The sequence below is a fragment of the Pagrus pagrus genome (genome assembly GCF_965226575.1).
Source record: "Pagrus pagrus genome assembly, chromosome: 3".
NCBI lineage: Eukaryota > Metazoa > Chordata > Actinopteri > Spariformes > Sparidae > Pagrus > Pagrus pagrus.
In genome coordinates this window covers 18,005,509-18,029,492 of record NC_140187.1, presented here as the reverse complement: position 1 = coordinate 18,029,492, position 23,984 = coordinate 18,005,509, and the positions used below count along the sequence as shown (strand labels likewise).

Sequence of the window (23,984 nt, the reverse complement as noted above, 5' to 3'; positions counted from 1 at the left end):
GTAAAGAGAAAGTCGACTCAGCGGCTGCCAAGAGGGAAACTGTTCACTTAGAAAACTCAGCCAGCCTGTCTCTATTTATATCCAGCCTGTCTCATAGGAGGAGCTGTAATGGATAATGTCCCGTATTACTACTCAGCATAAAACATGTAGGAACCATTAAACAGAAAATATAAATGCAAAATGTCCTCTGTGCTCTAATGCCTTACCATACCATACCATAAATTAAAATCATTCAAACCCAGTTCGACAAATGAAACAGATTTTATTATCACAGATTAAACTGTGATACATTTGTGCTGATTATTTTCTGTGTATTTATATTTTTATCAAACAAAAACACTGAAATTCCTTCACAAACAAATACCAAAACACCATGGACATTTAGACAGAACAACAAACACATCAACTGTACATTATTCATGCGGTACTTATTGTTCCTGTACACAAATCCTGAAAGCGTAACTTACCATCGCTGCACAAACCCAAGCTGTATAACAGCCTGAGCCATCATCCACATTGCTTCAGTCTGTGAAGTCAGTGGGGTTCTTGAGGACGTGTGGACTTTTCTATTATTATTGATAATAGACAGGAATAAAAATGCTGAGGCATGTATGTAGGGCGCTCCCACGCGTAGGATTACCGCCTGTGTGACAGCAGGAGGAGTGGTGGTGGTCGTCCAGTTATTAAACTGTGATGAGTTGTGGACAGAAAAGCTGACAGTTCATTAACTTCTAGCACCACTTTTAAAGGGGCACTATGTAGTTTTGGAGAAGAAATTCAAACCCAGTTTTTGTAATATCTAGAATATTAATAAGGTAATAATACAAACTCAGAAATATTTGTTTTCCATAACTGAATAAACAAGCTGTTCTCAGAGGAAAATAAGGTCCCAGAACACTGTTTGAAGCTAGAAAGGTGGCAGGGTCCGCCGCATAGAAACACATTGAAACAGTATGAAACTGTGTTGTCCTTTAAGGTGAGTTTGTTTATTCAGTTTAATCAGACATGAAAACAAAGAGAGTTTGTTTATTTATTTTGTTTTGGCATAAAAAAAAAACAGTCAATGACGATCTTTCTCTTCTGATTAAAATGTGTGCACCTTTAATTTCTATTTTTATGTCTTGGCTTGTTGAGATTCATAAAACTACAAACAGAATTATAAATGTTAATTTCACCTTTACAAATCAAAATGTATCAGAGACAAACATCAACTTAACTTTATTGCTTTTCATTAAATTCTTTTTCGTTCTAATTCTTTGCTCTCAATAACTTTTAATCTGTATCCCTTTATCGTCTCACCGGGTCTGACCCTGTTAGTTGTTGCACCAACAATTCTTAGTCAAAAAAACAAAAACAAAAAAACAGTGTGCTTTGCTGCAGGGGTATTTTAAAAGGATTATGTTGCCCAAAAAAATGGGGACGGGAGCTTTGCCCTCAACCCTGCGAGCTGGACTGGCCCCTCTTTGAGAGACCATCTGGTGAAATTCCTCTATAGGCTGTCACATGACCCCGTGCAGGCCCAGCAAGGCAATCTGCCGCCCAGTATTAAAATGGGTTTAAAAGTGTGTGTAAAGACAGTATGAGGGGGGAAATTTGTTCCTGCTGTAAATCTTGTTCCAATATCCAGGTCAGTTGTTTGTGGATCACCAAAGTATTCAGTCATTCAGCGATGAAGTACCTCAACAAAACTGTGCTTACATAATAATGGTGGCATACTCATTTAAGGGAATTATGAATGATGAAGCCAGTCAAAAACCAACAGGAAGCGTGGATCAACGCTGTTTTAGACCATCTCAAATTCACCAACACTCACATGAAACCTTGAATATGTTGCAACAGACAGGCGTTCCATCTGTTAATAACCATCCGAAACAGAATGGCACGCAGGCTTTTTTTGTTAATGAGCTGTCAAAGAGGAAATCTGCAAAGGATTAGTGAGGGGAGAAAACAGCTTTTAATGAGTTTCTATTTTTATGTGTCGCATTAAGGTGAACAGCATGGCCTGACCCACTGCACCCGCTGCTTTCATGTGAGACAGATGCTTAGTAATCGATCTGTGTGTCCATTTCTGTCATCAAGCAACCAAAAGACAACCAGATGTTCACCTGTCCAGCCTTGGATAAAACTGAGGATCACCTACTGCAGTGTATCTCGGCACCCAGCTGGTTTTTATTCACCTTATGTTCCTCACGATTTCTTGATGCTGATTTAATGACACGATCTTTTTATTACAACCATCCTGGCGTGTCTCCGCATGTTGGAGCCCTGCAGTGTGACCCACTTACTCCACTGTCTGAACACCTGCACAGCACCAGCACATCCCCTCACACTGATGCACTCTGGGAAAGCAGGAGGTGCTACAGTCCTGTGAGGATGCATCTTCTGATAAAGCAGGAACCAGAAATAGTTGGATTTCTTTGTGAAATGAAACATGAAAAGTTCTAATGCAGGTGTTGTGTGAGGCTGATGTGGTAGCAGTGTGAGAACAAGCCTGTCTGATAAACACAGCTCATCCAACATCAATGAACTTTAACCCTCTCAGCTAAAAGAGTCGTTGAATTATTAGTGCATTGATCACAGAGAGCCTGACAAACATCACTTGCTTTAACGCATCCCTTCACATCCGCCAAAAGTGCTGACATTCACCGGCTTTCAGCGGGAATTATTTGGATGCAATTATGTTTGTTGAAGTGCTTGTACAGAGAATAATGGACTAGATAAGCGATACCACAGAGCCCAGTGCAGGCTGAAGCTTTTTTTAGGCGCTGAGAGTGACCCAGACAGCGCAAAACACAAGGGGAGAAACAGGAGGGAGGGAGGGAGAGGGTGGGAGTAAAAAGGATGGGGAGGGGAGAATATAAATGAGACTGGAGTGAAGGAAAAGTACTGGGCGGATGTGGTGGTGCAGATGCAGAATGCATGAGCGCACGTGAGTGGAGAGAGGCGTAGGGGGAGCACAAAAGAAAGCGGGTGGTGCAAAGCGGCGAGGGGAAGATGAGAAGTTAGAGGCGACTGAAGGTGAACAGGAGAGAGGGGTGGAAGCGTGCTGAAAGAGGGTGCTGACGTCAGACAGCGAGGACCACGAGATACGACCAAAAGATCCCAGAGAGAAACAGTGCAGAGGGATTGTGCCAAAAGGAAAATGATACAAATGTGAAGAGATCAAGATAAAATTCACAGATAGGAAACAGTGTTTGTGAAGCTTTGCTGCTGTTTAGCTGAGATTTATGCTGAGTTAATTAGTCATCAGGGTTGAGTAGTAATGGACTAACTGGAGATTACAAAAATAAGTAACTATGATCAGTCCAGATTACATAAAAAAAATCCAATTAGATTAAAGTTACATTACCAAGGATAATTAGATTGATTACATCCTTAAAGTATTGCATTTTTTTAAACAGCATCATATTGTAGAATACACGCAGTACACTTGTAGTTTGTGCCAGGAGGTTTTTTTTTGTAAGGCAGAATATATATTTGCTCTTAACAACCCACATCCTGCATTCGTTCAGAGCATCTGCTGTGCACGTCCTCAGAAGTTAACGCCACGCGTCCGCAAGCTGCAATACAAACATGAACAGTAGGGGCAGTGCAGGGCCAGTATGGGGATGTCACAGGATCAGCAGCAGGGACAACAAGCTAACGTGTGTCTTCTATTTTCCAGTAACATGCGTAGCATATAGGCTAGTATTGTATGTTTGTTTATGATCAAATACCTGCAAAAATGACATTCCCATCAGCCTCTGCACTTTGTGTGTAGTGTTATTAGCAAATGTTAGCATGCTGACACTCTAAACTAAGATAGAGAGCATGGTAAACACTGTACCTGCTAAACATCAGCTATGTTAGCTTCAGCATTAGCTCAGTACAGCCTCACAGACCTGCTAAAATGACACCTGGTACTGATGAACACATTTCTATTGTTTCACCAAACCACACACTCTGCATTTGATCACAGTGGGAGTGAAGTGGAAGTATGTGCATTAGAGGCAGGTATAGTGAGAGGACATGGGGTAAGTGATTGCAGAACAAAGCTGCAGCTCTTGCAGCCCAGATGGGACTGTTGGGTCATTTGCTAACCAGAGAGGGCAGCAGCGCCGCTGTGCCAGCAGTCCCACAGGCCTGCAAGGCTGCTGACGCAGGCTTGATAAATCCTCGAAACATTATGTGAGTGTTTCACTGAGTGACACACCACTGTCCACTTAGCAGATGCCCTGAAGCATCTGCTACTAGTTTTTGTGGAAGTATTAGTTTACAGTCACCTCATTGTCATGCTCTATGTTGTTTTTAAACTGTTTTTATTAGATTTTATTTTTCTGTCCAGCTTGTTTCAGATATGTCTTCCATTTTCCTCTCTGATATTTCTTGTAGGACATTTTCTCCCAAGAGACGAGGTGACAAAAGGTTGTGAAAGCAAATGTGGGGTGAGAAAACACTCCAGATGATCATCTTTGATCCACTTGTGAAACTTGCTCAAACAAGAGGAGAGAAGTCAAACTAAGGAAAGAGATGTGACACAGTGGATGAGGAGCTATCAGTATAGTTTAATCATTAAAATACTCATGATTTGGAATAAATAGATATTGATCTCCATCTGTCACCTATAGGTTGCCACAGAAACTTCAGACCCGGCAGGTCACACCTGCATTTCACATTGTTCACAAACAGTTTATGGAGGGGGGATGCAGAAAGGAGAGTGCAGAGATGAGACGTCTGTCATATGATCCTGAGGTTGCCACAGCAACTGCTCCCGGTAGTCAGCCTGAAGAAGGTGCGTCAAAAGCGTCACCGAGCGAGGACCAGATGTAGAAATAGAAAAGACGGATCAGACTCTGAGCTCGACTTGGATGCTACACTGAGGTGTGTGTTTCGGTAAGAATATGAGATATGAGCTGTGATTCAAATGCACTGCAGAGGTCATATGTTATAGAGTCAGTTCATAGTGTGTTAGTCAAACAGGAGTTAAAAGTCACTTAATTCCACATATTTACTCCCCTTTGTTATCTATCATCACTTAGACCAAACTCCACAATGATGATAATGATGCAGATGAAAAAGCAGCATCAAGAAGCAAGTGAGGAAACACATCTGATTAAGACGACCGAGGAGGCAGACATGGGGGACAAAATAAATCCATAAGGTCAGGATGAAAAATGGCCTCGTCCTCCTCTATCTCGGTGGTATTAAAGAGTATTCTGGCGGCTGGTGCATGATTTATGGTCCCCGTGGTGAATGTGTCTGCTGCAGCCATGTCGCGTGTCCAGTGCCTAATAGAGAAACGACCACCCGGTGAAAGTCCAAAGATTTACAGGTTGATGGGGGAGAGAAAGCAGTTAGTCAGAGATTAATGAAGAGAAGTCATTTATGAAGAGAGTAGATTTCTGTCTCAACAGATGATTTTGATAGAAACAGACTTTAATATCGATAAAATTCTTGTTTTAACATTACGGAGAGGGCAGTGATAAAAAGTAACTAAGTACATTAAGTCAAGTAATGTACTTAAAGGGTAACTCCAACAATTTTTACACATTAAAGTGTGTTTACAGGTCTCAGGGGAGTACAACTACATATGTGATAAAGTACTATGAAGTCTTTTGTGGCTCCAGAGGAAGCTGCATGTAATCTAAAAAATACCTCCGGTGATGTCACTCAGTGACTAAATTGCATTGTGGGTAATGTAGGTGCGAGGTTTTAAAAAGGAAGAAGAATGTTTATAACTCTGGTTCTGCTGTATTGGTTTTGTTAAGTGTAATGCTAGATAAGATAGATAGATAGATAGATAGATAGATAGATAGATAGACCAGTGGACTATATTACCCATAATGCAATTTAGCCACTGAGTGACAGTTCTTTTATTTAAGTAAATTTGTGAATGCAGGACTTTTACCTGTAAGTGAGTATTTTATTTTATAGTGCTACTTTTAGGTAAAGGAGACCTGTTGTGCTTTTTTTTGTGTTTTTTCTTTCCATCAGTGTTTTGTATTTGTTCTTGTGCATGTTAAAGATCTTGAAATTATTAAAGGTCAACAGAAGCTCCTCTCTCACACAGAAAACCCTCGTCGGTGGTCCTGCCTTTAATTCTGTGACTTTGTGACATCACGCTACATCACCATGTCACACGTGCATAATTCATGCACAGTGGCTAGTTTCGCTCGTAAGAACTGATGTAGCACATCTGGTCTGTTGTTGTTAGCGGTGCTGACTCAGGCGTGTGTGAGCTGACCAATCAGAGCAGACTGGGTATTAAAGAGACAGGAGCTAAAACAGAGCGTTTCCGACAGAGTGTGGTCACAGTGCTGCAGAACTGGACAGTATGAGAAAACAGATGGGGTTTTTTTAGCACTAAAGCATGTAAACATATTCTAGTAGTGACCAAAAACAAAATGATGAACCTGAAAATGAGCAGAATATGTCTCCTTTAAGTAAACGATCTGAGCAGAAGAATGATAAACATCTAATAACAAGAATAATAACACATTTTCTCTTCTTCGAGTACAAAATGTCCTTCTTTTATCCCTTTCTCTGTATAATTCATTCATTGTCCATGCATTTATGATGAATTTAACTAATTTATTGATGATCATTCATTGTCGTGCAGTGGGAAAAGGACACAGCTCATCTGTTTCTCAGTATGGACGGTTAATACTGTGAACAAACCTCACTGTCACTATTATTTATGACCTTTACTGTGTTTTGTTTTTTCCCCTCTCTTCTATCCTGACAGGCGAGGGTTGAATGGCTTCAATTTTTTATCAATTGAGATGGGGTGTGACGAAAGCTGCGTCACACACACTCACTTCCTCAGGTAGGAGTGGATAACCTTGACAAAACACGCGCACAGTTTTGCCCTCGCCCCCCCTTCATCATCATCACACCTTCCCGCGCAGAGACGCTTGTGATGGCCGGAAGTGTCCAACAACAAGTGAGCGGCAGGTGATCGTTTGTCATTGTTGGTAACGAGCAGCCCTCTGTGCGTCACGGCGCGTCCCGGGCTCTCCACCCTGCATGTCAATTGTAGGCAGAGCAGCATGTGATGCTCCGTCCGTCCTCCAGTGTCCTGCGAGCGCTCACTCACAACCACAAGTGCTGGCCGGCGGATGTATTGATGCCTCTCTGCAGATTTCCTCTGACATCTGTGCTCACAACAACGCCTGGATATTGTTGATCGCTGCCAGAGACTCACGGTGAGAACGATTTTTTTATTCTTACGTCCCTTTAAGAGAGGCAGGACAGGGCGGCGTGTCGCCACCTGGATTCAGGAGGATGTTTATTCCTGCGGAAAGTTCACAGACAGCTGCTAAAGAGTTTCTTCACGCAGAGCTACGCTTGTTTCGAGTCCTGTCAAGTTGTTTGTGATCGTGTAAGATGTGCATCGTGACCGAGGTGAGCTCGGGTAAACGACAGAGGTCAGGGAATAATCGCGTGTGACCTTGGGGGGTGTTTAAAAGTCGTGGCATCACTCGCGATGAGCGGTGGAAATGAGAGCTCTGCTGTCAGCATCAGCACCAGATGTGTCACATGAAGTGATCTGTGTGGAGGTGTTGATGAGTGAGGGCGTCCAGGAGCTTCACAGCTGCCATGTGCAGCTGGATGCTGGAGTTTAAAGAGTCTTCACGAAGAAACAACGTTGATGATTGATTTCCTGATGTTTTACATCAACAGTGTTTAAAGTTTGGAGATCTGATGTTGCCAGTTAATTTTAAAACTGTGTCAATACCAGTAAAACAGCTGATTAACCACTAAGTGTAGTGTGTGATCAGACTTGTAGATGAGGCTGGTAATCACAGGATCAGTAATCGATTAACGAACAAGCCTGGACAATTAAACAAGGCTGATTAGAGAAGCTGATACCTGCAGGGTCCGCTCCGGTTCATCCTGCTCCGTGTCGTAATGTGTGACTGGACGTGGCCAAATGTAACTCAAAGATAGATGTTGGTGATTTTGTGGCGTGTTCTCAGTTAGAAGTGGTCGGGCTTTAACCTGCAGTGACCTTGTTGGTGCTGGAAAGTTACCAGAGTGAAGAATTAGCTCCTAACAGGGACTCTGATGCAGGAACACGCTCACAATACTAAAGTGTGCTGTAGTAGTGTGAGAAAGACCCTCAGTGTTATTTACAGTCACTCAGATGGTCACGATGTTGCTTTGAACCGTGTGTCTTTGTGAGGGCTGACACAATAAGTCAACTTTCAATGACTTTAAAGCCAAAACATTTCAAAAACAAGACATTTCTTTATTCCAGGATGTCATTTGTGTCGTATGTGAGAGGATGTCCTTTGGTTTTTGGACTGTTGGTTGAACAAAACAAGCACTCGGATGTTGTGAAAGACATTTTAAAACTTTTTTTACGTTTTAGTAATTGTTCACATCAGCTGTCTTACGGTCGGGGTTTATATCAGTATCGTATTGTGATATGAGACTATTATCTCAGATTATGGATATTTGGATAAAGGGTCAAAGGACAGAGGATGTCGTTCACTGTACAGATGGCAAAGCCCACTGAGTCAATGTGAATGTGATTTGGGGCTATGTAAGTACGATTAGTCGTCCCTAATTAATCAGCACAGTATTGATATTAGCAGTGTGGCAATATCACGATATTGAGGATAATTGTGAATTAAACAATGAAACATTGATATTGTGTTGATAACACATATATGATGATATCATTGAAGACGTTTGGTCTTGTGGATCTTTTCTTTATGAGTTCATCTGGTTGCCTTTTTGCCAATAATTGACTGTAATTGTTCTTTTTCTGTGCTTTTTTTTACAGTTATGGTAACAGACTCTCCCCCTCGTATTTTGAGGGTAATGCATTTGCCAAAAAGAGACAAAAGACACAGTAAACAAAGTTAAAGATATATTTGATTGCTCGCAGTTTTTGCCCAAATTTCCAGAGATATCGCGATAATATCATTATTGTGAATTAATCTGGCCTTCAAGATAATCGTGGAGTGAAAATCTGATATTGTGAAAGTTCTTGATTAGGTACATCGTCAAAAATAGCATGATGTTTGATTTTGTTGCCCAGTCCGAGCATGTTTGTGGTGGTTTGGTGGAGATTTGGTGCTCGACACAGGAGAAAGATAACATTGCAGGCTTTTTCCTGCCATGAAAAACGTGCCTTCACTGTGGCATAAAATCCCTCCACACTGACAGACTCTTCGCCGGCCAGGGTCATGTGAACTGTGTGTTTTTGGATTATTGGTTGGCTGAGTCGATGTGTTTACAGTTTGCCCGTGTTGGCTGGATGATGCGGCCTCTGATTGATATTACGTGTCTTGCATACTGTGGGATGGGATTGAATGACAAGACAGAAAAGCAGCGCTGGGGGCTTTACAGTTAATGCACACAGGATTATGAAGACTTGTGAATGGCTGTGGATTATTACATCATAGGCTCATCTTAACATGTACAGAGGAGGAAATCTGTTGCGATGATGAAAAATATATAAGTGAGGCAAGCAAGTGCACAGTCTGAGCACCAAATAAGGACTTTGTGAGTGTTTGTGGCTCTCGTGTTCGGAGTTTGAGTTTAGTTTTTGTCTGATGTAAGCAGTGACGACGAAGGCTCGTGTGCATCACTGCTGTTGCGTCATACCAGAGGTGCAGCATCATCCTCCTCCTTCATCCTGTAACAGGATGATGGTGACTTAATCTGTCACTACTAACACAGAGAAACAAAAGTCTTTATTCACAGTCTTTTCTTCTGTTCTGTACCTTTTTCCTCCTGCGTGTGAAACAGCGTTTAAACAACCCACCAGCTTTGCAGTTTTACATTTCAGCACACGTCAGATTTTTATAATGGAGAACGAGTCACTCAATAAGTAATGAGCCTACGCGGGGGCTCGTGATGTGGATCAGGAGGAACACATGACGGCACTTCATCCAAAGCATCATGTTCACTTCCTCCATTACGTTTGGGTCGAACCAACCACTCCCTGAGAGAGAGGGGTGAGGATGGATGTTGCTGCGAAGCTTCCGAGGATTATGGGGGATTTACAGAGAGGGGGAAAAAAAAGCTTCAATAAAGTTAAGCTGGGCAGAACAGGGAAATTAAATAGAACAATTTGCAGGATTGGGAATTTTTGTGATGCAAAAAACGTTGCGTGAGAGACAAAGAGATGTGGTGGAGGATTTTTTTGTTGTTGTGTTTATTTACAGTATAAAGATTTCCCTATTGAGTTTTTGTTGAAAGAGAAGGATGAGTTAACACGCAGGTGTGATAAATGGTCTCCTGTCTTTATGTTGACACCTTTCATGGCCCTGGAGAGGTATAACCATGTGTTACAATCTTTATTACAAGCCTAACCAAGCACTAAATGGAGGAATAATTGTGTCAGCATCTGTGTGAAGTCTTATTTAAGGATCACAGCCTGTAAAAGGAAGCTTAAAATGACTGTACATCATACGATCCCGGTGAAACCTTCTTTTATTCATGGAGTTTTTCTCCAAATATGCTTAGATGATGTCCTTGAAACACACATTTACTATGTGACCTTTCTGTTTCTCTGATGCAGGACTGAGCCCCTGACCTGAAATCACTCTCCAGCACCTCCCTCACAGCCACATCCATCCACCTCTTCTCCACTCTCTGCCTGTATCACTTCCTCCTGTTCGCACCAGTCTCCGTCCCCCTATCTCTTTCTCTCTCCACCCCCGCCCCCTTCCCCACCCCGATGCCTAAGAACAGCAAGGTGACGCAGCGCGAGCAGAGCCATGAGCACGTCACGGAGTCGGTGGCCGACCTGCTCGCACACGAGGAGCCGCTCGACTACAAGAGCAGTGCCCTGAACGTCGGAGGGGCCGCCGGGAAGAAAGTCCCGCAGCTAGAGGTGCCCGAAAATGACGGACGCCCCGCCTGGAACAGCAAACTGCAGTACATCCTGGCCCAGGTGGGCTTCTCTGTGGGCCTGGGGAACGTGTGGCGCTTCCCTTACCTGTGCCAGAAGAATGGAGGAGGTGAGTCAGTGGCACAAAGGGACTGATTACATTACTGTCAGAGTAATGCAGAGTTCCTTCAGATGTTGTTGAAATCACTGACTTCAGCTGAATTTAAAGCCCACAGCGTTAGGATATTACCATGACCCTTGTGATGGTGGATAAAAAAAGGCAAGATGGCAGATTTATTGACACTGAGGGACACTGGGGGGCCTGAAAACTTTACTAATACACACGAATAACATTTGAATATTTAAAAGATTGTATAATCACATAAAAGATCTCCACATAGCAAGCTTAAGTTTGTGTAATGGCTCCTCGTGATTGTCAGAAAACAGCAAAGAATAGACTGAAAAGAAGTGTAATCTGACACGACTTTATCCTTTGACCACCACGTTTTGTCCGGACTGAAATATGTCAACAAAAGTTGGATTGTCATGAGACTTGGTGCAGATTTTCACATCCATCCAGGTTTGTTTGATAAAGTGATCAAGAATGATTGTGTTTGGTGTTCAAGAACATTAAATCGGACTGAATAATGTTATATCACACAGGTCTTTTACATTAGTCATGGTAAAGGAGAGCTGTATGAGTTTTGTTTTTGTATCAAGCACAAAAGTTACAGAATGATGTGTTAGAGTTCATTCAATTTGTCCTATATCAACTATATCAAGTTACAAGTTATCGTTTCTGTTATCCACATTCATTATTCATACAATTTATTCATATCTCCCAAAGAGGCTTTACAGTTGTACAGTTCATGACGTCCTGTGTCTTTAGATCCTTGGTTCGAGTGAGGAAACCCTCCAACAAGAAAACCCTGTTAACGGGGGAAAATGGGAGAAACCTCAGGAAGAGCAGAGGAGGGACTTGCAATAGATGTTGCATGTAAAATCCAAGAATACACAGATTACAGTGACAACATTTCTGATACATACAGATTAAAATAACATAAAACCTCAAATAAAACATAAAGATCAATTCAAAAGTTCTCATACTTGTCTCATGCATCAGTGTGTTTTTCCATATGTTCATAACACATAACATCAAGATGATTCTCACTATGTCTCAGCTCTGTTTGACACCAGTGATTTGCTGGTGTCAAATCTTTCAGTTACATGATTGCTCATATATGAAGTCAACATCTGTTCTGCTTCTTATTTGACTGCCAGTCTTTCACTTTTAGCAGCTTAATAACCTCCAACCATCACAAACTACTTGTGATTTCCTTTCAGTGCAGATGTGCCAAGAGAGCAGCTGTAAATGTGCAGAAAACAGCCAAGTCTAAATATAGCTTCACTATTGATTACTACTGCCGGCAGAGCGGGCCGGGCTGAACTGATACTCTGGTACACAGAGAAAAACTCGATAAAAAATCCTGACTGTAACTGTATAGTGACGAGCTTTTATTTTGGTGCATGTAATCGGAGGCATACACAGTGTAAACCTGTGTTCACTATAGGAGAGAGACACCTCGGCATCATGGGTTGATTGACGTGCTTCTGCTTACGTCGATCCGACTCCTTAAATGTTTGTGTGTTTGCTGCTTTACTGCCCGTGTCTGATTTACTGCATATAGGCAGGATTTACTGCCTTTACAGACGATTTACTGACACTAGACTCCCAGACCAGTCAGGCTATGTGACCTGGCGAGTGGCCATTTTTCACAACGTAATTTTCTGTCAAGCGGCCAATTACAGACACATTAAAGGCCAGCGTTGTTTGGGATTTATCTTCTCTCCCCTCCTCGTCACTTCTTCCCTCATTTCTCTCCCTCCATTATCTGTCGTATTTCACATCTATCAGGCTCCAGTTTAAATAACCTGTGATTTAGTGGTTGATCTGACGATCCTGGCAAAGCCCCAACACTTCTCACTACATTTAACCTCACTATCCTCTCTATTCCAGCCGTCTTGATTTAGCCTTTCACCTCTTCTCTCCGCCTCATTACTCCTCCCTCTATCAAACGTGTGTGTGCCTCTGTATGTAATTCCTACTTTTGAAGTATTAATAGTAGGCTAGTGCATGTTTTCCTGCTATAAGTCCCGGATGATGACTCACCCTTTGCACGTAAAACACAGTTGCATCCTGATTACGCGTCTCTGGATTAAAGCTGCAAAGGGACAAATTTAGACTTCCATCAAAATGAGAACGAAATTTCAAAGATTATTCATGAGTGGAGGCAAAGACGATATATAAGAGAGGAGCAGGGTGCAGGAGGGTGAATATCTCAGTGAATCACCATATCTTATATTGCAAGTTAAAGCAACGTTAGGTAACTTTTTGACCTTAAAATAACAGCTTCAAATCATGTTGATGGTTCAGTGTCTTGTAATAGGGTGAATGGTGTCTCTGTCTCTGCCACTCAGCCCCCCCATCACTTGTTTCTGCACCATGTAACTTCAGTGAGAGGGTAGAGTCACAGCGGTACATACATTTACTTCAACATACAAGTTTACAACTCATAACATTGTTAAGACGCAATGAGTTCTGTTTGTAGTCAGCACCTACATTATGTCTGTCGATTTTGCACCAATTTCTACATAATTTTGCTTTATACTGATGAGAAATTGCTGAATTATTGTTCAAAGCTTGCTGGTTTTAAAAGACACATGAACAGGAAAAGTTTTGTCTAGTTACTAGGAATTACCGACACACTAAAAAAGCGTAGCGGCTAATCCCTAGTCGGTTCAAACTCAGTGAAAATCCACAATTTTATTCAACATAACAGTTTGTTTCATTTGTTCGCCTGTTACTGTAAGTTTAAGGAAAACATGAGATGATACGTCAGAGAGTGAGGAAGGAAGTTGGTGAACTGAATAAAACTGTCAAACATCTGTTGAAACTTCTCACATAGTCCCAGTGGTGGTTGTTTAACAATGAAGACAACAGCTCGCTCGATCCTGCACTATTTAATGTCTTCGTCTTCATTGAGAGACCACTAGCGGCAGAAATTACAAACTGTGGCTTTAATTACATACTGTGCGATTCAACCAAGCATGGAGAGTAACGAAATATATGTAACAGGATTATGAAATCAGGATACAAACAAAGGAACTGTATTCTGGGAAAGGTACAGAAAAAAAAGGTGTAGAGTTTACAGGTACATTCAGTAAAAGAGGGATGACTAACAGGATTCAAATTTCAAAATAAAGAATGATATACTCGTCTGTAACCATGTGTACACACACACGTCTCACACAACATCCGTCTGGTCTTAAGTGAAACCGAATTCACAAGTTATTAAGATTAAATAAGAGACGTCTTACTGCTATTTATTTTCTCTAGTCTTTATCGGCACGTGTTTGGTATTGAAGTAATCCAAAAGTACAGAAAAGTAATCAAGTTACATTACTTTAATATTGCGATACTTGGATTAAGTTACTGACTACATTTATTAACAGGTAATTAGTCAGGAACATATTTTTAAAGTAACTCTCCCGACCCTGGATGCAACCTAATACACCTGTCCTTTAAAAACACAACATGCAAGACTTAAAGGAGGCCTACAAAAACTGACAGCCTCCCTGTTTTCTAGGCGCCTATCTGGTTCCCTACTTCATCCTTCTCCTCATCATCGGCATCCCGCTTTTCTTCTTGGAGCTGGCAGTGGGTCAGAAGATCCGACGTGGGAGCATCGGGGTCTGGAACTACGTCTGTCCCAGCCTGGGCGGGATAGGAATGTCCAGTCTGATGGTAAGAAGGGAAATCACAGGTTTTTATCTTATTTAATTGATTGACTGTAAATATATATACATTTATATATATATATACATATATATGCCTTATGCATGTTTATGGAAACATGAAATCGATATGGCAGTGGGCAGGATAAAGTTACAGGAACATCTGGAGTCACCACAACAGCCTTATCTCTGCCTCAGCGTCTCTTGGGTTTATGGGAGGTATCGACGTGTTTCAGAGTGAAGGGTAGCCTTTCTTTCCAGTTGCACGGCTGGCGCAGAAGCAGCTATAAATATCTCGTGGAAGATCAGTGTTGAAAAGAGAGCGCTTTAATTATTCATGCTTTCCTCAACCTTATTTAGCTTGTGAATGTCCTGGCTGGCACGACTGCTCAGAAGACTGACAGCAACGCGGGACATGCAGAAAGCACGCTGCCTCATTTGCATAGTTTCCTCACTCTGTGCAGATCTCATTATACAGTGTAGAGGAGGTGTATAAAACATGACACCTTATAGTTTTGATTTCTTTACTGTTATGTATGCTGGTTGTTTACATCCCATAGAAGAGGGAATACTGTGAAATGTCTATAAACAAATAAACAATAGTTAACCGTCTGTCTGTCTGTCTGTCTGTCTGTCTAGGTGTGTGGCTTTGTGGGTCTCTACTACAATGTGATCATCGGCTGGAGCATCTTCTATTTCTTCCAGTCCTTCCAGTATCCTCTGCCATGGAGCGAATGCCCGATCAGGAGGAATGGGACACTTGCCAGTGAGTGATATTTAATGTTAACCAACAGACAAGGAAAGTTACTTATATACCTTTGTAGCATCTTTCGAATACAGAGGCGATTTACAGTCATTGCTTTACATGGAGCAGATAAATACTTCAGAACAACATTTAAAGACACAATGAAGAGAAAAATCAATCAAAGAGTAAAATGAAATGAAAGAAAACACAAAAATACAACACAAGACTTAAAGGCTACAGCCACTGCGAAAACTGGCTTCAAAGCTTCCACAGTAGATGGATGCTTTCATTTAATATCAGGTGTGCGTACATTTTCAGGATCACGTTTGCCACAAAATCCATTTGTGTCCTTCTTATAGTCAGTTTCTGTATATGTATGTATGTACATGGACCCCAGAGTTGTTCCTCAACGGGCCACCAGGCTACAAGCTCTAGGATTAAACTCGCCTTGCATGAAGCCGCGCAGCTTCCTCCTCTATCGACACACCTGCAGTAAGCAGATCAGACAAACTGTGTTAACTCGCTCACAACTTTCTGTCACGACATTACCCAGATTAAAACCCTCTGGAGTTTGATTAGGAGCGATAATAACATAACCCCGGGGCAGCCAAGAAACACTCAGCATGTGTATGACTCAGCCCTGCCGAGGCTGCTGGCAGACGGACGAGGAGCAGAGATTCAGACTGAAGGACGCTGACGCTGAAGGACAGCAACAACAGAAGCACTGCGTGTGTGTGTGTGTGTGTGTGTGTGTGTGTGTGTGTGCTTCTTATACATCTGCACCCACAGTGACACACAATGTATCACAAGGGAACCAGATAGTAAATAATCAATTAATTTAATTTAGCAATTAATTTAGCAGAGGGCGTATTGAAATCATCAGATTTAGATCGTGTTGCATCTATAAAGAGCTTACACTGCTGACTCTAAACTCAGCCACACACAGTATATATCATCTCTCAGAGGTAACCAGAGGATATACTGCATGTGCAGTGTAAAAGTCTCAAGCGTTATGAATTGGAGGTTCACGCTCGGCATACTAAGCACACAGACGACCTTGTTGAGCTCCCCTTATGTCTGAGAGTTGTAAACCAGATGAGAATTGAGATGTTGACCCTGAGCAAACATCCTCAATCTCATTATATTTCTGCCCTCTCTGCGACACCTGAGCCTCACCGCTGCATCTTCACACCCATTTCTCTTCAGTTGTGGAGCCGGAGTGTGACAAAAGCTCGGCCACGACGTATTTCTGGTACCGTCAGACTCTCAACACGACCAGCACCATCGCAGAGAGCGGCGGCCTCAACATCAAGATGACTCTGTCTCTGCTGGTGGCCTGGATCATCGTCTGCCTCGCCGTCATCAGAGGAATCGCCTCCTCTGGGAAGGTAACAGAGAGAATGGGTGGCATGATGAGAGAAAAATATGACGTGTTTCTCTTTCCTGACTGTATGTTTTCTCTCTTCTTCTGTCACAGGTGATGTACTTCAGCTCTCTTTTCCCCTATGTGGTTCTGTTCTGTTTCCTGGTCCGGGGTTTAATGCTGAAGGGATCAGTGGACGGTATCGCTCACATGTTCACCCCCAAGGTGAGACTGGCAGAGCTGCTTCTTCCTTGTGTTTTGAATCGTCGACCATGTTGGCTAAAAATACTGACTTTCTCTCTCTGCCTGTCACAGTTGGAGAAGATGCTGGAGCCCCAGGTGTGGAGGGAGGCAGCCACCCAGGTCTTCTTCGCCCTGGGTCTGGGGTTCGGAGGGGTCATAGCGTTCTCCAGCTACAATAAGATCGACAACAACTGTCACTTTGACGCCGTGCTCGTCTCTGTCATCAACTTCCTCACTTCTATTCTGGCCACACTGGTGGTCTTCGCTGTGCTGGGCTTCAAGGCCAACCTCATGAATGAGAAGTGTGTCGTCGAGTAAGTTCACATCTGTAAAAACAAACCCTCTGCGGGCCACAAAGTCTTTATGCGAAATATCAAAACACCACCTCCAATTTTATATTCATACATGAATAACTTGTCTTTATAATCTTTGTGTGAATGACAGTTTATGAAAGAGCGTTATTCAAAGCATCTGTTGAGGGCCACCACGATTACATTCCTTATGTCAACACACTTGACCAATAAAGATGATTTTGTCCTTTTATTTTGGTAGGAACGCAGAGAAGATCCTGGGATACCTCAACTCCAACGTCCTGAGTCACGACCTGATCCCTCCACATGTGAACTTCTCCCATCTCAGCACCTCAGACTACGCTGAGATGTACGGCGTCATCAAGACAGTGAAAGAGGGCAGCTTCGCCCAGCTGGGTCTGGAGCCTTGTGTCCTGGAGGACGAGCTCAACAAGGTGAGTCTACCTCACGGTCCTCCTACACACGGATCCATAGCATGTTCTCACCTGATTTCGCACCTCTGCCGTCTCTCTGCAGGCGGTCCAGGGCACAGGCTTGGCCTTCATCGCCTTCACAGAAGCCATGACCCATTTCCCGGCGTCTCCGTTCTGGTCGGTCATGTTCTTCTTCATGCTCATCAATCTCGGACTGGGCAGCATGATCGGCACCATGACCGGCATCACCACACCGGTCCTCGACACCTACAAGGTCCAGAAGGAGCTTTTCACAGGTAAGCCTCCACACTGACGGCCTATTATGCTAATAGTTGAAACCTCTTATTCAGCACAGCGTTAAAGCACTACAGGGAACGGGCTGCATTAGGAGCTGTATTATTGCTCCGAGTGTGCTGAATGCAAAACACTTGCAGGAAACAAAACAACTTACCAGCAATAAAACCAATTTTCTCATCTATCAGACCAGAATATTGTCCATTCCTCATCTTTAACTCTGAATGAGCGCTAATTCGTCATCTTCTCTGGGTTCGTTTCAGTGTGTTGTTGCATCGTGGCCTTCCTCTGCGGGCTGTTGTTCGTACAGCGCTCAGGAAACTACTTTGTCACCATGTTTGATGATTACTCTGCCGGACTGCCTCTCACTGTCGTGGTCATCCTGGAAAATCTGTCCGTCGCTTGGATTTACGGCACAAAAAGGTACAACTGTGTGTCGGTCTAGGATTGTTGAATAAGTGAAATATGATATAAAGACACATGGTCATGACTGTACTTTTGTTGTTCTGGCTTCGTCAGGTTCATGCAGGATCTGGAGGACATGTTGGGCTTCAGACCGTGCATGATTTATTTCTACCTGTGGAAGTACGTCTCCCCTCTGTGTCTCATTGTGCTCATCTCAGCCACTGTCATAGAGATGGCCATCAGCCCACCAGGATACAACGCCTGGGTCGAAGAGCTGGTCAGTCTGTGTGTTTTGTGCCTGTGTGTGTGTGTGTGTGTGTGTGTGTGTGTGTGTGTGTGTGTGTGTGTGTGTGTGTTTTCAGCTGTCTTCACTCCAGGTTGACTTAAATCACTGTAAGTCTCATGTGAAAGGAGAGTTAGTCAGTTTAGTGAGCTAGCTAATATACGTGACCGGCTCTACAAGGTTTCTGTTCTGGGTTTCGGTGAGATGACGTCACTTATGCAACTGTTGAGTGTGTCGTCTTTCTAATTACATATTTTCATTAGTTTTATGACAAACTGCGACTTTCTTGAGTTGAGAAATAATCTTTTAGACAAACTTCATATGCGTGATTCATTGCACAATTCAGATTTTAGCCTGCTTGAAGCCAAAAAACGTCATTTTTCTCTACAATTAGAGAAACCTTTCTCTTTTGATTTTCTTTTCAAATTACACACAATCACTAAACTCTGTGTGTGTCTACAGGCTCAGGAGCGCTTCCAGAGTTACCCTCCCTGGGCTCTGGCCATGTGCTTCGCTCTCATTGCAGTGGCCATGCTTCCTCTGCCCGTCGTCTTCATTGCCCGTCGCTTCAACCTGATATCAGACGGCTCCAACAAGCTGTCTGTCTCCTACCGTAAAACCATGATGAAGGACATCTCTAATCTGGAGGAGCAGGACGAGGCCAGATCCATCCTCGGCGCCAAGCCCGGCGATGCGCCGTCATCGGGGCCAGCACGCAAAGCCTATCTGACTCCAGGAACGAACAAACCTCTGGACCCCAACTCCCTGTCTCCAAACAGCTGCTACGGTACGGGCTACCAGAACGCTGCCATCAGCCCGACAACGCCGACTACACCTACCACGCTGACCACACCTGTCACACCAGAGTCTGACTCTTGACTGCTGTCCAAACACCTCTCTGACACCCAGTCCTGTAGCACCGTTTACCTTTCAGCCATAAAGTCTGCGCCGGGGGTCACTGCAGCGCAGAGACTCCCTACCACTGTCCGACTAACACCACAAAACTGTATGTAGCCGCCCACGCTTCACAAAATAACACCAAGGAACCATCTGCAGCAGGAGTAAATAGCTCAACACTGAAATCAGGGTGAGATCGACAGTGACACACTGTACATCTGTAATCTGTTCTGTATTTACCATCACAGGGTTTAAGATGAAGTTTTCTTTGCCTTAGCATAAGGATCCTCAGCAGACACACATCCCTCCCACCACACACACACACAGCTGAATGCACATCCCCGTCTGCTGCACAGTGCAGAGGAGCTGAAAGTACGAATGTAGAGGAGCCAGTGAGGGTCCTGCTGAGTGAACAGGTTTTCACTCAGTACACTGGCACAGAGAGCCAAGATGAATGTGAGTTTAATCAAGTTGAGATTTAAAGCCTGTCAGTGTTTTTTCGTCACTGCCCTCCAAAGTGGTACTGTGTGTCAAAGCCATACAGTCGAACGCAAACAAGATCTTTACAGGAGACATATTATGTTTTTTTTCTTTCCTTCAGTGATTTCTAAAAGTTCTTGTGCACGTAAAAGACCTTGAAAGCTAAAAAGTCCACACCAACAGAAGCTCCTCTCTCCCACAGAAAACACTGCTCCTGAAACGCCTCGTCAGTAGTCCCGCCCTTTAATTATGTGACTTTGTGACATCACACTATATCACTGTGTCACACGGTGGCATAATTTGAGCATCGCAGCTAGTTTGGCATGTAAGAATTAGTTAAGCACAGCTGATCTGTTGTTGTTAGGGGTGCTGGGTCAGGCGTGTGTCAGCTGACCAATCAGAGCAGACTGGGTATTCAGGAGGAGGGGCCTTAAAGAGACAGGAGCTAAAACAGAGCGTCCTGCAGCACTGGACAGTTTGAGAGGACTGATGTGTTCTTTGAGCATTTAAGCATGTAACTTGACTCCAGTAGTGCCCAGAAATACAATTATGAACCTGAAAATAAGCATAATATGTCTCCTTTAAAGATTAGATCTAAAGCAGTGATTTCAGTGAGTACATACAGTATGTCTGACATGCACTTCTAATGCCCTGAAACAGGAAAACACAAAGCTCTGTGTATTGTAAACTATGCTTACGGCTGCTCTAAACACGTCCATTTACTGTATGTTTCATTCTCTTCCATCCTTCATTCTCTGCTGTGTTTTGTGTGTAGTCAGTATTGTTCTCCCTCATTCTGTGAACAGCAGCGTACAGGATCGTGATATGCAGTAGGATAATATAATTTTGTTCTAAACCCAGTCAACCATTTCACATGCGTTATAACTTGCGGAAATCACTAATTTCAGTTTCTCCACCAAAGAGTAAAACATAGACAACAAAACACTTGGAAGGACATTATGTTGAAGGTGAACTACAAAGAGTTTGTTTTAATTCTTGAGTTTTAGTGCAGCAAGAGAGGACTTGTACGACTCAGACTAGAGGATGGATTTTTTCAGTGTTTCTATCTGATGCGTTACAGGGCTGCACATGTGAAAAGTGCAATGAGTGCAAAATTTTACATGTAGCCGCCCACAGAGGAAGATAAACAAAGGACAGTGTTCAGCTCTTGTAAACCTTTAAGTCTTCAGTAACAGAAAGCACAGCTTGTTCGTGTGAATTTGAAAAAAATCTCTGTTCCTTGCTCGATGCTATTTGGACTTTCCTCCTACAAAAGCACAAAAACGATTTTACGCAACTGTTGTGCACAAGTGAATTACTAACTTTAAGTGTTCGGGTTGTTTTGAACATTTATGCACATGTGGAATTAATCGCTGCCGATTGAATGATTAAGCAATATTGGAGCACAAACCAGAACGCACAATGTTCACTATGGACCAAAAAAAAACTACTGAACATGAAATAGAAGAATCAGCTTTGGACCAAAAGATTTAGGAATTTAAAAAACAAAAAATCCAAATGGTGGAATAATATGAACTTTTGTATGTCTTGAACTCCTTCATGCACAAACAAAAACATAAATGCACACATGATCAGACCCACACATGCACACTGTTTCTGTTTCTGTGTGGAATAATAGACCTCTGAGTGTTATTTACGCAGACAGTAACATCACACCACGTTTTCTTTGTGATGCAGATCTTTGACTCCGGGCTGAACTGCTGTGAAGCCAGCAGACAGTCTGAACGGGTAAAGTTAAGACGGACGTGTTTCATTTTTGTACACACCGATTATGAGTAGTTGTGCAAAAGTGTCTACAAGTTCAAACTGAGCACATTCAAGTTCCTTTCACATGGAAGAGGATACGTTTATTTATTTTTTTATCACAATATTCAAAGCCATGGTGTTAAGGATTAAATGGACTATATTTATATTCCTGTATATTTGCAGTGTGTGTAGGTGTGATGAACAACAAAGATTTATCTTTTAAAAGTGACCAGTATATATATATACTGTATATTTTCATCTTGTGTGAAGCTTATTTAAATTGTATATTTAAAGACTTATCTATTTTGTAGTTTGTGTAGCTAATTCTTGTTGTGGGATGTGAAAATGCTGCTGGGCGGGGGAGGTGATGTGTGATGTGAAGTGTGGTGTTATGTGGGCCACAGCTGGTTCTCTGTTGTGTTCACGAGAGCTGTGTGTTCCTCTGGCTGCACCTGCTGTTAGGATACGTCCACTCCCCTGTCTCCACTTTAGCTTTACTGGTCTACTTGTTTTATAGCCACACTGGCACCTCCTGCATTGACACAGATCATTTCCCATGAATCCTCGACTTCTCATGTGGCACCACCTGCAGGTCAAAATGTCCTCCTGTCCAACACTGTAATTCACAAAATAATTGAGTCAGCCTCAGTTATACTTGAGATGAATGCCAAGATAGCATGCTAACATGCCAATTGTATAAAAACATACTAACTTCCAGAAAATTACATGCAAAACATTAGCATTTGGCACAACCTGCAGGGCAAACGTTCCTCTTGTTCAATAGCTGCAGCTGCACTTGAGATGAATGCTAAGAAACCCTGCTAACATGCTAATTGTATAAAAACATATTAACTTGAAAATGTTATATTGCATATAATGTATATTATAATATATAATAATTCCAGTCAGTCTCAGATATACTTGAGATGAATGCCAGGATAGCATGCTAACATGCTAAACATTATCAGGTTAGTAAGATAACTTATATTGCATATAAGACTGCTAACGATCCATTGGGCTACTTAGGTTGTTAGGATGTTAACATGCCAGCATGCCTGTTAAGATGCTAACAAGGAAGACCTCTCTGACTCCAACTTGAGTGTCGGTAACCTTCTGCTAGCCTCGTGGTCATTAAAACAGACTAACTGAGCTACTTTTGCGGTTGATAGCTCTTTGCCGCCAAAATATCATCTTGTCCAACAGTCAGATTCAGCTGGACTTGAGTTGAATATTAAGATAACATGCTTACACTTCTAAAAAAAATCCATCCATCACTCTGTGTGTACGGAGCATTACCGTCTTGCAGGGCTGCTTGTGTGGCTATAAACTTTAATTGAAACTTGTTTCATCTCTTGTCTTGTTTTTAGTCTGTGTGAGTCAGGCACTTCCTGCTGAGAGTGCATCGTGTAGAAAAATCTCCTCCGTTGTCCAAATCTGTAAATAACCTTGTGTAGTCAAACTATTCTGAAGATAGATTTTATCCGTGTGAAGTATATCAATGTCTTAAAAAGTAACTGTTTTAGCAGTAAATGTAACATAAAGTAATAATGAATGTGATTGATGCACTTTTTTTCACTAGGACCGCAAAAAAAAGTTAGCATTTGTTCTGTTGTCCTCATAGCAGTAAGTTCGAGGTCTGTGTAAAAGCAATATCCAGTTAATAAACTGAAGAATAATTTAGGCTGAAAGACACATTAGTGTCAGTTATAGCAATGATTAGGAGCTGCCCCTTGTAGCCAAAGGGATGTTAGACTCTTCCTTACAAGTGCTGGAGTGTGTGTGCGTATATATATATTAAAAAAAAATGTGTGCGTGTGTGTGTGTGTGTGTGCATGCGTGCGTGTGCGTGTGTAAACTACATATTCCTTCTTGTTACCTGTGGGTGCAGGGCCTTACTGAGCACATGTTTCAAGCACTGTCTGTACAGGAGACACGTTTAGAAATGTCCTTTTACAGCTTCTCTCTCGCTCTCTCTTTCCTCAGTCACGTTATGATTGTATGAGACTGATGAATTATTGTAAAAAATTGTGTACATCACCACAAATATTAATAATAAAGAGTGGACAAGCTGCTGGACGTGGATGTTTTTTTGTTGTTGTTTGTTTTTCAGATTTCAGATCGAGTCTGTCTTTTCCAAAGTGAAAGACATTTTGATTAGCC

General features: G+C 42.4%; 1 protein-coding gene across 1 annotated transcript; it reads left to right on the top strand.

Annotated features, from left to right (window-relative positions):
- Positions 1 to 6,832: 6,832 nt before the first annotated feature.
- LOC311254900 (sodium-dependent neutral amino acid transporter SLC6A17-like) lies at positions 6,833 to 23,900 on the top strand. Its single transcript, XM_084348949.1, has 12 exons — positions 6,833 to 7,184; positions 10,517 to 10,958; positions 14,476 to 14,633; positions 15,263 to 15,389; positions 16,575 to 16,756; positions 16,846 to 16,956; positions 17,047 to 17,288; positions 17,527 to 17,719; positions 17,802 to 17,994; positions 18,256 to 18,415; positions 18,512 to 18,674; positions 19,143 to 23,900. The coding sequence occupies exons 2-12, from the start codon at positions 10,676 to 10,678 to the stop codon at positions 19,557 to 19,559; spliced, it is 2,229 nt and encodes a 742-aa protein (XP_084205075.1). The 5' UTR covers positions 6,833 to 7,184; positions 10,517 to 10,675; the 3' UTR covers positions 19,560 to 23,900.
- The last annotated feature ends 84 nt before the right edge of the window (positions 23,901 to 23,984 follow it).